Source organism: Lissotriton helveticus, chromosome 9 (assembly GCF_964261635.1).
Source record: "Lissotriton helveticus chromosome 9, aLisHel1.1, whole genome shotgun sequence".
NCBI classification, from domain to species: domain Eukaryota; kingdom Metazoa; phylum Chordata; class Amphibia; order Caudata; family Salamandridae; genus Lissotriton; species Lissotriton helveticus.
In genome coordinates, this window is record NC_136070.1 from 1,224,591,354 (window position 1) to 1,224,608,238 (window position 16,885).

The window sequence follows — 16,885 nt, forward strand, 5'->3', positions numbered from 1 at the left end:
AAATATTCATACTTTTCAGGTTTCAACACAAGTAATGCTGAAACATTTTATTTCAAATTGTCAAATAAGACAGGGACAAAGACCATGATAACAAACACGAAATTGATATATTCAGACTCATTCTTTGAACAGATGAATACTTTTGGTTTTGATTATTGGGACAAAAATGTTGAAGTAAAAAGTGTTTGGGGTACAAAAGAATGGCAAGAACAGGGTATAGAATCCTTATTTAGAGCCTGCATGATCCCAGAACAAATTATATTTTTAAATGACACTGTTCAACAAACCACCTGTCTTGGCTTAGCCAAAATAAAAGACTTAAATAAACCGTCTATTCCAAAACCAACAATGAACAGCAATAGCTCCACAGATGAAGAGATAGACGTAAATTATGTATTAAACCAAAACAGAACACATCCTGATTGGAAACAGTGGTTGGTCTGGCCCACAGATACTAATAACTGTCAAAACAGATTCCTGAACAAAACACAGGGGTTCAAAATGACCAGGCCAGACCCTAGATATTCCCAAAGACAACACCCAGGAATAATAACCACCTACAGTGTGGGCAAATTATGCCTTCAATGGCTACAGACTTCCACACTGGCAGAAATTAAGCAACACCTAACTTTACTTACTGATGGTGCTGACTTGCGTGATTTCATTATGGGACCGCGCAAACAGCGTCAGAAACGTTTCATAGCAGCCTCTGTATATGCAGCATACAACGAGGCCTGGAAGGTGACTCAAATTGAGACAGCAGAAAGAATACGGGAAATTGACCGTATTAATTTGGAAAAATCACTTTCTGTAGTGGACAATGGGTTAATGACTCTGTCCTCCAGAATTTTTTCTCTGGACAGCATTGTGTCTTCAGCAATCGACATATTATCGCAAGACTTACTGTTATTACAACACGGTCAGTCTCAATTGCGTTCTATTGTACAGCTTGGCTGGACGTTACAAAACCTGCGTTCAGGCTATGTGCCTTGGCGTTTAATCAACACAACGTCACTATTCAATATCTTTAACCTTACTGATAAACAAATCAGTATGGCCCAGAAGGGTGCTGATTATACAATCCTGAGCATTGAGAAACTCGAGAGATTACCAGTGACAATGTCAGAACGACCTGTCAGTGAATGGATAATACATGGGATAATTAATATTCCAATATCAACCTTCAGGTTTCAATACTGCCAAAAATATATACAGGCTGGCATGTACGAAAAATTGGGAAAGGGGTACATTAAAACAACATGGAACTTGCCCTATTCACATGCATGTGTCAGTAATAAAGGCCAGAAAGTGTTTCTTAGTGGCAATAATTGTGCAATGTCACTGAGCGGTACACTTCTGTGTAATGGAATTAGTTTGCATGGAGCCTGTGAAGGGAACTCAAACAACCTTTCATGTCACCAGCTAGGCACACCTGCAACAGAGATAGAACCATTCTTTCAAAGACTCTATAATGGGAGTTACATTCTAATTGTAGATCGCAGATGCTGTAGTCTTATGCCCGGGACTCCTTATCTCGTAACTACGACTGCGAAGGTCAAGTGCTGTGGACGCTTATTGTTCCCCAGCTCCCTTCCAGACAGGGAGGCAAGGGCATGGCCCAACTTGAAAATTACTTCTATTCGAATAGATACTTTAAGCAGAATGAAAACAGTGCTTCTTCAGACGCCGACCAGACTCACGTCATCAAAAGAAACGTATGATCTCCTAGTCGCAAGGACGACTGCAGAGATTCACTCCTTATTATCAACTAATTCCCCCATACATTTCGCAGAAATCCTGAATGAAATCTTAAATATTTCTGATACCAGTGGAGTCTCAAAAGTATTTAAGACAGTATTTTCGATGGCATTAACACCATTCAAAGCCATACTGGGTATTTTTCCAGATTTCGTCGATTCGATTTTTGGCGGACTTCCCCTCATTTTGGGACTAATTGCAGGAATCCTATTCTTAGTCCTTATATTTCGTTATGGCAAACCATGTCACAGACAAAACACCTGCGACAAGGGAAGAAACAATCCTAGCCATTGGATACCGGGACCGGATATCAAAAATCCTGGGACTATCCCGGCTTAGAGACCTGAACATGACTTGGTTTCTTTCATTTCGACCAATGTGGCATCGATGTGTTTTACCTGTATTAAGGTGCTTGCTATGCGGAGAAGAATGCGTGTTAGACACCTGTCTGACTCTACAATCAGATGCGCCAATGGATGCAGAAACATTGTTGAGTCCAATAAAGGCTCATACTTTGTGCTGCCCTCAACGGCTACCAATCCTGATGACGGCATTCGTGGAAGCTTCACCACTACGATTAAGGGGTAGTGAAGTTCAAGATGAAAGCAGCATTGATCAGGTACGACCTTCTGTCAGCAATACTAATCAAAACGTCAATGGAGACAATCATGCGCACGAATGCATGGTTACATCTTTTTCCGAGTTAGTGGAACTCTCCCAGGAAGCTGTTGACAACTTTTTCGAGAGTCTAAATGATATGATGTTCTCACCAGAGCAGAAATAGACTTTTGAGCAAGCTCGCACACGGCGTTCCCTGAATTTGGCCTTCAACTAGAATAGCAAAATACCATGAACAATTTTCCCTCCAGTTCACGGACAGCAATTTTTTTAGCAGCCCCAAAATATTTTTACGAATTTTTCGGGACACTTATTTCCTGCTTAAAGTAAGAACTATTCTTAGAGAACTAAGATTTCTATTTTTAGATACTTTATAGACATTAGCTGCCCGCTGGTATGTTCATAATTATTTTATTCTGTGATGGAATGGTCTCGAAACTTTTTTCTGTATTAAGAGCCATTTCATGTGTAAATTCTCATATACAAATTAGTGATAATGTATAGATATGCGTGATTACTTTAGCATTATTCTACAGCTTGAGTGCATATATTACATGTGACTGTTTTTTCCGTATATTTGATAATTTCAAAATGCATTTATGTATTTTGGGGTGGTAAGGTATACACGATACTCTACAGTATGTTTTACTATGCATAGATTCGTAAATATGTCCATAGTTAGCGTGGAGTGGGTGTGATGTATTCCTATAGGTTCTGTATCGATCCCCCTATTCCTGACCCTATTCTGGTTAACAGGTTAACTAGCAGCCATCCCATGAGGCAGAAAACCCCCATGATGCAGGAACCGTTATCTGATAAAGCCACACTACGGCACAGGAACGTGTTATCTGATTAGGTCATAACGCTTGCCATCTAATTAGACAAGCAATATTCCTCCAGCCCCTGATAAGGCATACGGAGTTCTCAAAACAAATCAAACCTATGACAACCTGGGAAAAACCCTGCGGCCATTGTTTTGATTTCACCGAGAACTTCAGCAAAAGAATGTGCTAACGACCAGGTCGTATGACATCCTTATTGACGTATCTATGTCCATCCTTACGTCAATCTCGGCACCTTAAAGGTATAAATATTACCGATATTGCCCTATGCAAACACACGCGGTGGTGACGAGATCGGAGCAGCCAGACTTGCCGAAGCCCAGAGCAGAGCAGACCCCGCTGGCGCAGCCCCGCCTTCCTGACGCGCTGAGAACGAGACGCTGCTTTCTCCTGCCGAGAAATCCAGCTCCGGCGCTTCCGGGTAGCCCTCGCAGGCAGCCTGGAATATCGAGACCAGAGACGAGAGATACCATCCCTCATTCATCCTAGATTCCAGGTACAGAACTGAATAACCCCTTGCAGAGAATTCTTTAGTCAGTCACTTGGCAAAACAAACTTAACTTAAACTGTAACTTTCTATTCCCGCCCACGTATTAGGCTTAGGTCAGGTACACGGGGTAGGCGTAGTTAGAAACACCAGTTGAGTACGATTAGTCAAATGTAAATGTGTATGTATTCATTTTATTCATTTTAAACCTTCATATGGCTTAGAAACCATATCAATGTTTTTACAGTATTATTTTATACTTCTGCTTTTTTTGTATGCACTTTACTTAACCATAAGTATTGCAATAATATCGATCCATTTATCTTGTATGAGAAAAGAGACTGATCAATAAATAACATATTTTATGGAACACGCCCGTCTCTTCCTTTTCTCTACAATCTGGTGAGACTAAGAATGCACGTGCTGACTGAGTAAAATAAGTCGTCTTTTGTTTTCACACGACTCTAGAGATACACTCTTGATTAGGGGAGAGCAAAGTTGTCATGTTCTATGGTTGTCAGAAACTAAATCCCTTGTCTATCCAGGGAGGTTCAACTCCTCCTTGCCTATTCGAGAAAGTTTCTAGTGAACTCTGAGCTAGCTGGCAAACCCAAAACTTTAAGTCTAATATAGACAGTAGTAGACCTAGTTAACGTCTGGTCTAGGCCTATACTATTGAAGGTATTATTCCAATGCGCAGAGCCTATTGGGATAATAGGAACTACACTACAAATTCTCATAACAGCACAGTTAGTGCAAACAGATAAAGACTCCTATATTGCAGACATCCTAAAAACCTCATGAAAGACACCATTGCTGGGCATATCATACCATCACATTGTTACTTGTTATCCTGACTATGCAAGGCATAAAATGACATATTCCTAGGAATATGATTTGTAGCATGTAATGAAACATGAATCATCCCTACAGTGCATGCCTGAAAAATGCAACCATCTGAATATACATCATTACATCACGACAAGGAAATGCAGTATGTTGATGCAGAGTAACCATGATTCACCAAAGTATCATCAGATACATGTGAATACCAATAGTCTCACCCATCGAGCTACAGGGTACAGAGCTCCTGTGCTTAAATTAAGTAGTATACGGTATTCCCAGATTCCTAACTTAGAGTGCATTAACACCTGCCCTCCTTTTAGGGACAATATGGTAATGGCACATGGCTCCTGGATCTAAACCACGGGAGCCTCCGTCGACGTTCCCAAAATGCTCTCTAACAAAGAGCTAGTGCCCCCTAGTTACGCCAACACGGGGTGATACACACGGCAGGATTGAGCAGAGCGACCGTGTTGGGTCTCCTCCCACGTGCAAAGGGAATACAAGGCAACTGCCCGCCAGCGTGCAGTGCAGATGCTGCAGGCACCAGCTATCGGGAGAGGGTCACTGGAATTACGAAACTCGAGGGGGCCTCCCAGCAAGGCACGTGGAGCGTCCCCCTCTGGGCTCAATCAGGAGCTCTGCAGCCAGAACTCTGTTCTGAGGTGGCACCCTGGAACTTGGGGCCCCCCACACCGCGGGGGCTGAGGGGGCCTGTGTTGCACCCCTGGAGATTGGGTCAGTGAAGGGATTCCTTACCAACTATTTGAGGGGCAGTCCAGGGGAGATCCTTGTTGGTTAGGGCCACACGCCCAACTGAAATGTTGCTTTCAGAGCACGGCGGCTTCCAAGCGGCGTCGCTCCTCCATGTGGCACAGGCGGGTTGGGGCTGCCTACCAAGTGGTCTCTTGCGCCTTGTACATCGCGGTCCCCTGCGGAAGGGGTCCACATCAAAACCAAAACCGGCCTACTTCTCCCGCGATTGTTAATGCTTGGATTCGCGCTACTGGGGCATCTGAGTCTCGCTCATCTTGCGCTAGCAAAGGTCTTCCTCGGAGCAATGCCCACACCTCTCCGATTAGATGTTTGTGCCTCAACACTGCGTCTTGAAAGTGCTTCCTTAAGAGGAGCGCTCACCATGCACTCCTTTCAGGGTAATAGCAAATCCCCCATGCAGTGCTCCCCCGAATCTGAGCACAGTGCTCAACACACGCTGGAGAGAACGGTTGTCAGCGGCCTGACTCCACATCCCACGACCAGTTCGGTGCTGCCAATGGAATCCTTCCAGACCACACGGGCGTAGGGAGGAAGCCCACAGTCTTGAACACTGGGAACCAAGAGCAGGCGGCAGGCCAGCATGCTGGTCCTCTGCATGTGAACAGGCAGTCCTTCTCAGCAGCCAAGGAGGCAAGCAGGTCAGCATAACAAAGCAAAGTCTAAGTGGTGGTACTCTGGCAGCACAGCCAACCTCTGCTGCAGTATGTAGAACCAGCAGCATCTGGTTACAAGTCCTACACAGTGTCTACAATCATGGGGTCAGAGCCCCTGTTCTTATACTCAAAATGTCTTTGAAATGAATTGAAATGAAATGAAATTAAATTAAATGAAAAAAAGATTTATAAAGCGCTACAGTTGCCCTGAGGCGTCCAGGCGCCAGAGATCAAGAGCATGACTTCCGGTGGGGTAGAACCGGCAGAGGATAAGATTAATCAAAAAGGAAGGTTTTAAGTTGCTTCCGGAAGGTAGACAGATTAGGATTGGATCTGAGGTGCAAGGGTAGTGAGTTCCATAACTTGGGCGCATTGTATGAGAAGGAGCGGCCTCCTGCTCTGGATCTCTTAATCCTGGGAACTGTTGCGAAGAAGGCCTGGGAGGAGCGAAGTTCTTTTTTTGGATGGTAGGGGGTGATCAGGGCATGATTAATGATAGGGCCAGCTTTCCAGTAGGCCTGGTGAGCGATGCACATGGATTTAAACTTCATTCTCTCTCTAACAGGGAGCCAGTGCAAAGTTCTCAATCCAGACTCTATTCGGGTTCTGCGGGGGATTCCAAGAAGTGTGCACGCAGCGCAGTTCTGGAACCGCTGCAATTTGTTTAGGCAGTACTCAGGTGCCCCCAGATATAGGGCATTGCAAAAATCGATGCGGGACTGAATTAAGCCTTGGATGACTACCTGTTTGGCCTCAAAAGGTAGCAGTGAAAGAATCTTTTTCAGCATCCTGATGAGGCCAAAACTGATTGCTGATGTTTTAGTGACCTGAGTATTAAAAGTCAGGGACTTGTCCAACCATACACCCAGGCTTTTTATGTTTTCTCTGGGTGAAGGGGGATCACCTAAGCTGGCTGGCCAAATCTGCTCCAAATTGGAGGGGGACGGAGGGCCGAGAATCAATAGCTCCGTTTTGTCTCCGTTGAGCTTCAAGCATGATTCCGTCATCCAGTCCTTCACGTGCTCTAAGCAGGTTGTGAGGTTAGTCTGTTGTTGATGGCAGTTTTTGTGGGCAAGCGAGACCACCAGCTGGGTGTCGTCCGCATAGGTAACGATCTTAATACCTGGTATGGAGGTAACTTCAAAAGCATTTTAGAAGTGCACAGCACCCCCCATTCAATTCCAGCCCTGGCTCCAGATACTCTACAGGGAGGTGGAGACAGCATTGTGAGAGGACAGGCACTGTCCTATTCAGGTGTCCGTGTCAATTCCTCCTACAACTCTGCCTCAGGAAGACCCATCAGTCTGGTGTTGAGCCATCAGGAAATGCAGGGCCCTCCCTTTGTGTGACTGTCTAGTGAATTCACAAACCGGCCCCCATCAGTCTAAACCAGATGTTGTTTGGAGTCAGGCTGCAAAGCACAAAGTGTCATAAGGACATAGAAATGCCTTCTTTCTAAAAGTTACGACAGCACAGTGCCTCTCAGACCATGGATCAATGGATGTTTCATCAGTGGAGATCTCCTAAAGTTATCACCACTTGTGTTCAATTAATGAACCCTGCTTACTTATGTGATCTTAATGGGGCCATTGATCCATGGTCTGAGAGGCACTGTTCTGTTGTAATTTATCTCTGCTTCTAGCCTCTTCAGTCCAAAACTGAATCACTCCCCCCACAAGAGACGCTACTTTCTAAAAGTGGCATTTCTAAAATAGTAATGGAAAATCCACCTTCCCCGATAAACAGAATTTATCACCACTATTCCAAACATGGCAACATGACTCCTTTCAGAACAGAAATTATCACTAAAGCACATATCAGGGAATCCCCAATGCAAACTTATGAGTGGGCAGCCTCACAGCACTGGGAAACCAACTGGGCTGTTTGTCACTACCAGGATAAGCCACACAACGAAGGCACGTTCTACCTTTTACCTACACAGAATTCTGCCAACAGGGCTACGTAGAATCTACGTTAGGGGTGACCTATTTGTAGTAAACGGGGAGTTCCAGACTTGCCAAGTATCTTTAAATGCCAAGTCACTGTGGCAGTAAAATGCACACAGGCCCTGCAGTGGCAGAGGCCTGAGGAAGGTTTGAAAGGCTGCTTGCTACTTTGGGTGGTGCAAGCAGCACTGCAGGCCCACCAGTAGCATTTAATTTACAGGCCCTGGCTATATAGGATACCACTGTACAAGGGACTTGCAGGTAAATAAAATATGCCAAACAGGTGTAGCCCAATCATATCAAGTTTAAAGGAGATAGTACGGTAAAGTGCCCAAGTCCTAAAGCCAACAAAAAAGTCAGAAAAATACAGGAGGAAGGCAATACGTTTGGGGCTAACCCTGCAAAAAGGTCCAGTTCCAAAATCGATAACCATGACTCATTTGTAGAGGCCAATAAGGGATTGCCTTAATCCAATTGGCTAATGACCAGCACATGTACTAGAGTTTTCCTCCCTGCAAATGGGAGGAATGTGAAAACTCTTCTTTACAGGCACATCGTGTAGAAGCAAGTGCCATTAATAGACAAGACCTGGTCTTTCCTAGAGAGAGGCTGGTCCAAATTAACACCCTGGTTCTTGACTATTTGTTTGAGGTTCCTAGCTGCACCAAATTCAGGAGGCCACCAGTCAGAGGACCCAGCACAGTTGGGCCTTTCCAAACAGCATAATCTCTTTTTTTTTTTTTTTTTTTTTCCTGCAATCAAATGGAGGCAATTGTCTGTCATCCAATCGGTGATTACTTTCCTCCCAGCTGGAAAACATTCTTTAGCTTTGACCATATCTCCATCAGAGGAGATGAGCTGTGTATCATAAGCATAAGACATTACTTCGAATCCAAAGGCTTTAATAATGTTAGCATGGGGGAGACATAGATGTTAAAAGGCGTATGAGTAAGACAAGAGCCCCGTGGCACCCCTTTGTCCATTTCCATGGTACAGGATTTATAAGAACCTACAGTGATAGTTTGGGTTCTGTTGGTAAGAAAATGCTTAAAAATTCTTGAGTCTCCCCTAAAATGAATTGTTCCTGGTAAGCTCACAGGTCAGGGTGCTAATATATATATAAATAGGGCTCGGTGTATATTGAGATTAGTGGGCCCTTAAAAAGAAATGCAAGCCAAAGGCTAATTAATTCAGTGGGCCTTACTAAACCTTCCCCAATAGGCCTAGGTGGGAATGCTTCTTTATTTTCCATATTCACTTAGGAAAGTGCTAGAAAATGGCCTAAATGTATTTTATGCTTAATGTTTAAAATCTGACTAAATAGTGAAATTAGATTTTTCATAATTTAAGAAGAAAAAAACTTTGTAAAAATTTACTTTGGGCTGCCTGTGCCAGGACTGGTTTTCAGAACTGGTTTAAAACTCATCACCTCTAGAGCGTGGCTGGGAAAGTTAACTGACCTGCCTCAGAACAATCTTCCCTGAACCTAGGAAAGGCCAATGGGTGTTAATTAGAAATCACTTAGTAGGACTAGCTGTCTGAGAGGGGAGAGGAGCAGTTGACATAGAACTTCCACTTTAGCACGACCTTTGTGGGGCAAGGATGGGATTCTCATATTCATCATCAGAACCCTCCTAGACAGTCGGTCCACGTTAGGAAGGAAAATCAGTTTTGACCCTGTCAGGGCGGGGAGAGGTCAAGTACCTGAAGACTATCTTTCCTGGTGGCAGCTGGTTCTTGCCACCTTAGGATAGTGGGTCTTGGATAATTGTGCAGTAATGCACAAAGCAAGTGCTGGAGAAGGAGATGGTGGGAGAACTGTGACCAAATAGTTTGGATTGGGTGGTAAATTTCTTCCAATGATTGGCTAGCACACAGGATAATTCTGGCACCTCATTGTCCACCTCCTCTGACCATTCCTAGATCATGGAAAATTCCATCTGATGAAGACCCTTGTGGAATAAGAATTCTATTTATCTCGTTCTGCACCATAAATAGCAGGAAGACATCAACTCCAGAATGGTACTGGGTTTATACAGTTGGTATGGGTACCGCCTCTTCCCACCTCAAAACTAATAAGCCAATTTCAGATGGTTTCTATGTTTTAGATCTTTTCTTGGATTGTAGGACAAAATGTGACCTCATTTCACCAGAAGGTTCCCTGAAGGACACATTTGACACCCACGCGTATGGTTGTCACCAGGGTGAAATGGAATTAGTATTCCAGTGCTTCTGGGGGAAATGTCTACATGAATGCAGCCGAATTGTGAAAACGCAAGCACATGTGGAAGGAACTAAAGCAAAAAGTGGCAGGATGCTTGGACAAAATGGTACTGGCTTGCTCCCTCTGGGGAAAAAAACTAAGCGATTGGGGGAATAGCTGAGCTGAATCGATCTTAGCAACTACTAATTTCTATACGCTGCTTTCTTGTGTCATTTTTAGATCCATGTCACACTCACAAACCTGGACCAACCATAGGCCTGTTCAGATATGCGAAAGTGTTATCCTCAGCCCAGCTGTTTAGGGTTATTGCTAGTGGCCTGCAAATTGTGTGTTGTTTGATTTTGCATAATGTATGTCTGTCATTATCCTAATGTTGCTCAAAAGGGTTTCTTTGGGTAGTAATGCATACTCAAAAGTAAAGCCAACCCCAACCACTGTAATGCGTTTTAAATCCTGAGTTTGAGATTCTCTGGACCAAATACTCTTAAATACACTGCCTACTAGTATGGATGAAATGTGATTCCTACAACTTGTAATCCTCACTGTCTTATGTTATGTAACAATCCCTCTAGACTTTACCACATAAGGCCCAACTCCAATCCAAGTAGGCCACAGCTCCATTTTTAAATGATTCCATTTTCTGCATTTCTGCAAAATCAATGCCTGCTTTTGACGCAGATGTAGTCTGTCCTTATCTTTCCAAGAAACTGCAAGTGTCAAGTCATTTAGTTATAAACAAAGACTGATTTACATACATGTGATTCTTTGTTTAATGTGCTCTGACACACTACACTGGTATGGATAGCACTGTGAATCACATGCATGTGAGAGACGGGGCTATAGAGAGATGCTGGACACTTTTGGGGAGTGGTAGTGAGGGAATCAGTGGGAAAAGGTGTCATGGGGAGGGGGATGCCCAAAAAAGTTTGTTCCAGTAGGTACCACCAGTGCTAAAGTTGGCCCTGGGGAGGACACGTTTTCTGCTTTAATAAATAGCTGAAAAAACACTAGTGCACCAAATAGAGCTTTCTCACATACTGGACATTCATGTTACCCCTATGCTCCAGTGCTAAAATTTAGCTGCAAGTGCACTGCTGAGTTTGTGCCAGTCTTTGCTGACAATCCACCACATGCTGTTTTGTGCTACATAGCGTTGTAAAATTTTTTATCTAGTTTAATCATATTTTGCGGTTAATGGGAAGCAATTGGCTGCGGCATATTAACAAAATGAGTGCACCCAACCTTTGCACAGAAAAAATGCTATGAGACCAGCTAGTGGTTGAAGTGGGGGGATCTGAGTTGCACGACCAGTTGCGGTCGGCCTCAAACTAATGTAGCGGGCGGGGGCAACATAACACAACACAAAAACTGCAACACCGTTCTTCTTCTTCTTTCTGACTCATGTGTGGGCACAGGCTCCCAGACTCCTCTGTGCCAATGCAGATGCTGCTCTCATGCTGCTGAGGGTAGCGTCCTGATTGGCCTGAGCGCCCCCGATTTGCTCTCCCAGAGACGGTGGGAACCTATGCCTGCTGTCTCTAACCCGGAAACGCAGCTCGAGTTGGAGACAGTTCAGTGCGCATGTTGGTTTGGCTGTCTTAAGACGGCCAGTCAAAACCAACAAGCGCACTGATAGCAGTGCCCACCACTTCCTCTCTGTGACGGCCATTGCGATGGCCCCGCCCCCAAGGCTCTGCACTCAGTGGAAAAATAAAACGATAATAAACATGTTTTATTTTAGTTTTGTTTTTCATGTTTTGAGGCTGCTGCCGGGGTGGGGCAAACTCCCATGGCGGAGGAGCCGCTGCTGAGCATGACTTGGCCATACTTTTTTAATTTTAGAGAAACGGTTCCTCTACTTTTTGTGAAAAGACAACCATCCCAGGATGGTAAATTCAGAGAGTTGAAATACTTTATTTGAAGTGTAAGGCAATGAGTCTACTGTGGTGGGAAATCGAGGGAGGGGCCAACAGCTAAACAAGCCTTCTTGCCAGGGTGCCTGCTACCTGAAAGAAATATATATGTACGCAGCTGATCAATCTGCAAATTAAAACGGTGCTTGGAAGTGGTATCGGCTTTAATTGATGGAATCACTTGAAGCTTCCTGATGACACACATTTATTCTTTTTGAGAGGTATTGTAAGGGAGCTGCCAGCTAAGCTGTGAAGTGCGTGCTTTTAAAAGATTGTTATTAAAAATAAATTGCACTACGTAGAGCCTGGGCATTTTGTGGCAGCCTATCTCATACTGTGTGTGTGTAACGCAAGTTTCAAATAATGACTCGCATGTTAACAGTGCTTTCTGTCACCGACTGCGACCTCAAAGCACTAATATGCACAAGTCACTATTCGCCACTGCACCAACCACGATTCAATTATGTGGCTCTCTGACGCAGTGCATTAAGTAATAGAGGTTTAATTATGTGCGACAGTGCATTTTACACTGAATATCATTTTTGTTTAGTCTGTGCATTATTTTATGTTACCTGAAGGTGAAAGACCAAAAAATGTATCTGAATGTATATGTTGTTAGCTATGCCTTTTATCCCGCCTCCACACACACTTGCCCCGCCCCCTTTCCACGCAGCATGGCAATTTTGTGTATAATTTTAATGCACTTCGACCCCTGAAACCAGCAGAATTAAAGGTGCATAACTGCAGGGCTTTAAGTGGCCCGGGTCTCACCGGGTCTGAGCACCGGCAGTTTATTAAAGGGGGCCTCGAAACGGATCTCTATCGGGCTCTCTTTTGTGCCCTGGCACAGGCGTCTGTTTTTTCTGGACTGCAGTGACAGCAGGCACTTCTATGCGCCTGCTGTCACTGCTCGCTTCTCTCTTATGGAGAAGTTACGACATGATGTCATGCCAGGTTAGTGTTGTAGGGGAAGGGAAATCCTTTAAAGACAGTCATTTTCTCTCTGGATTTGCCTTCTCTTTTTGAAACTCGGGAGCAGCAACATTGTTGTGGTGTCACCAGGGCTTTAAGTGGAAGCTTTGACAATATTATATGCAAGCCATAGTTGCTGCTTATTTATCTTTATGCAACTAACAACCACTGACAAAGCCAATAGTCCTGACTTCTTGTAGGTATGATGTTACTTGTATCATATATCTGGATGCAATGACAGAAACAGCAAAATACAAGTTGGGCTGCACACAATGCTCAACACAAATTTGTAGCTAATGCGTTTTTAAGGCACGCCCTTAATTACTTTGACCACGCCCCCTTTGAGAGACCCCCCACCCCAGTTTTTTCATGCCACTTAAAGCCCTGCATAACTGTATCCTTTGCCTATACGTGTGCTTTATAAGAACTGCTAATACATGTATTGAAAGAAGGGCGGATTGCTTTAACTGCCCTGGAGTTGCAATGCAGTCTAAATGGGGTTCAGGCAGCCGCATGGGGGGACCAGCTGATTAAGATTAGAGTTCAGTGACCAGATGTTATTGCCACTTGTATCCAGATAGTTGGCATTAAAGCATGGCAGGTGGGCTGTGCAGGGAAGGCTGGAATGGAATGCTCGCATTCCACGCAGCCCGGGTCGTCTGCTCCTCTCCACTGGGGGGCTGCTGACGACAGAGTTCCTGAGATACCATGGATGGGTGGGGGCAGAGGTCTGCCAGAGTGTGGCGGAGGCGGGGCCGGGAAGGGGCAGGCTGGAAGCCCTCTGCTGCCCCCGAACCACAGCCCGTCGGAGCTGGAAGTTCATGCGCGAGTCTGGTCCCTGGGGAGGCAGAGGGGGGCCCGAGACGAAGCGGGGGTCGGCTGTTGCCTGCACGTGTGGAACCTGATCCAAGGAAACCGGGTATCTTGGCAGTGTGGGCTCTCCCCTGAGCCCCTCTCGCCTCCTACAACACCATTTCCCTCCAGTCAGTTATTTTTATCCGGAGCCGTGCAGCCGGCCGGCTGGTCATCCGGGGAACTCGCGGAGGGGGGTGAAACAGAGCCCGCTCATTTTAAGAATGAAAATAAAGAGTGCGTAAAAGAGGCGCGGCGCACTGGACCTCCCAAAGGGGGACATCTGTCTGGGCGCGACCGGAGAGATGGGGCGCAGGACTTCTTGATGCACCCCGGAGTGTGAATCCCGGCGCACCGACCACGCTCCACAGGGAGGCGCGCCGTGTGATCTGTGCACATTGCACTTGCTTCTTCCTGAGCTGAGCTGTGCTGTGATCCGTGTTCATTGTACCTGCCTCTTCCTAAGCTGCGCAGAGTGGTCTGTACACATTTCACCGACTGCGCTCACCGTGTGATCTCAGCACACTGCCCTGGCCCCCTCTGGAGTCTGCACTGCGTGGTCTCTGAGGCTGGTACAGAAAAGGGTGTGTTGTGACTCTGTGCACTGTGCACGCATGTGCACGGTGATGGTCTCCGGCATGGAATAGATGAGCCTTCTACGCGCTCTGCCCGCTGCACACAGCTCGTGGTGCCTTGTCACTGTGCATCATACATGATACAAACTTGAGTCCCCGCCTCCTCCGTGCACAGCTTTGGATGCGCCGTGACGTCTCGCAGCCCATTGATCGCATACAGTCTCCTGCGTGCACGGTCTGGCAGTGCTGTGCACACGGTTCAACCGGCTGCGCGGTGTACGGGAGTGGGCGGCCGGTCTCTCTCGGACTGGACTGTCGCGCTGTCGCCCTCATTTCACACAGAGTGGGTTCTGGGATCAGCGCTCTGCACTGCACACTGCATCCAGTGTGCTCTGGTCTCTGACTGCACGGAGTTCTCTGTGCACTCCGCTGTGGAAACCAGCTGCAGAGTTTGGGGACCAGCTGCAGAGTTTGGGGACCAGCTGCAGAGTTTGGGGACCAGCTGCAGAGTTTGGGGACCAGCTGCAGAGTTTTTGGGGACCAGCTGCAGAGTTTGGGGGCGCTGCGTGTGCCCTGGACTCTCTCGAACTGCACTGCACAGTGCACATGGTCTGCGGGCACCGTGCACACTCGGCTAGGGACCCCCGGCGCTGACTGCAGAGTCCAGGTGTGTTGGCTGGGGTCACTTATCGACTGGAAAGTTTACTCCGCGTGTACAGTGCGGTTGTGGCTTAACATGCTGCAGAGTTTCACGGAGAGTGTGCTGTTGTCTCTCTCGGACTCCGTGGTGCACTCGATGTGTGGTGTGCACACTCAGCCGTGCACCGCGTGGTCTTGGGTGTAACTGGCTGCAGAGTTTAGGGGCCGGAGCGCGCGCTGCTGGAGGACTGCAGCCGTCTGGATAAAGAGGGGGTGCCCCCCCCCATACAGACGGCGGCAGGTGCGCTGCTGCTGAAGCCGGCGGATGTCTCCTTGACGGGCACTCACACACGGACCATGCTGTGCGGACTGAAAAAAGACGTGCCGCCCGACTTTGGTAAGTGAACCCATATTTACAATTTTGTAGCAGAAAGAAACGTGTTTTTTTTAATAATGCACGCCATTTCCTCTAACGTGTCTGGTAAAATCTATTGTCCATACTAAACCTTTCTCTTTCCCTCCCCGTTTACGTTTGTTGTGTCTTTACTCTTTCTTGTGTGCTGTTTTGCGCCTCTTGGCGCTGTGTAGAAACAATCACACTGCTGGGGGCATATTACCAACGATTAGCGATATTTATCGCTAACTAGGCTAAGCATCACCGGAAATTATCGCTGAGATAACGTGCTATTAGCAACGTTTATGTCCAAAGCTATAAATTTTCCGGCGATAGCGTGAATATCGCTGAGAATACAGCGATATTCACGCATTACCGACAAAATGCTCTTAGCCATGTTATCCACCTCCCATTGGATAACATGGCTAAGAACTGGTCAGAGCAGGCGTTAGTTTTTGGCGATAGCGGGAATATTTCAATCGCTACGCCTGCCTTGCTAATAGGCAATAGCGACGTTAGCGACGGCAGTCGCTAACAGGTTGGGTACGCCCACTTTGCATGACATTAGCGATAAATATCGCTGACATGCAAAGCGGGACCCAAACCGCTCGCTATCGCCTAAAGCTGCCGCTAACTGCTGTTAGCGACAGCTTGCTAATAGAGCAATAGAATTATCGCCGCTTAGCGGCCGAAACGGCCGCTAAAGCGGCGATAATTGCCTATCGCTCTGCTTGGTAATATGCCCCCTGGTCTTTCGAGTCCTGACAGCCAGCACTCGAACTTCATTTTAAAGCCAGGATTCTTGAGCTGGGAGTCTATTCCGTAGCTGTGGAGACAACACAGGAAAAGACCGGCCGCCCGGTATGCAAATTAGGACGGTGCAGTGGCATCACTGCCCACTGGTGGACTGTTGTGCTGAAATTACTGTACTTTACTACACAACCCGGTTGGGGTGGAGGGGGTGGAGGCTATTCCTCGCTTCCACCAGGGCCATGGCACCCTTCCCGCACCCTTCCCACACCACACTGTGCAAGTAAACCAGCATTTGCAATGCAATAGGTCTCGCATTTACAAGAATTTAAGCTATTGGCATTGTAATTGACAATCCCAATAGCTTAAACTCTCGCAAATGTGAGACCTATTGGATTGCAAAGGCAATTTTTGGAAAAGCGCCCCATACTGCACTTTCACGTTCATGTCGGCTTCGCCCCTTTCTTTAAACGGGCTGTGTATGGGGTGCTTTTACAAAAAAATAATTTTTGCCAAGTTAACGAACATATGCTTTTTTTTTTTGTAAAAGTGCACCATGCCGCTGTTTCACTTTATTAGCGCCTTCACAAATTTCTTTAGACACAGCCTGTCTAAAGAAAGTGGCGTAGCAGACATTAAAGT

General features: G+C 46.1%; 1 protein-coding gene across 2 annotated transcripts in view; it reads left to right on the top strand.

Annotated features, from left to right (window-relative positions):
* GRIP2 (glutamate receptor interacting protein 2) overlaps positions 1 to 16,885 on the top strand; it is a 476,068-nt gene that overhangs the window by 95,179 nt on the left and 364,004 nt on the right. Inside the window, exon 1 of one of the 2 annotated variants that reach the window (XM_078661711.1) lies at positions 14,987 to 15,496. The exons of the other annotated variant lie outside the window; for it this stretch is intronic. Coding sequence (XP_078517837.1) covers positions 15,457 to 15,496 — 40 coding nt within the window. The 5' untranslated portion in view covers positions 14,987 to 15,456. Of the gene's footprint in view, positions 1 to 14,986; positions 15,497 to 16,885 lie in introns of those variants that run through there. 2 annotated transcript variants of the gene reach the window in all.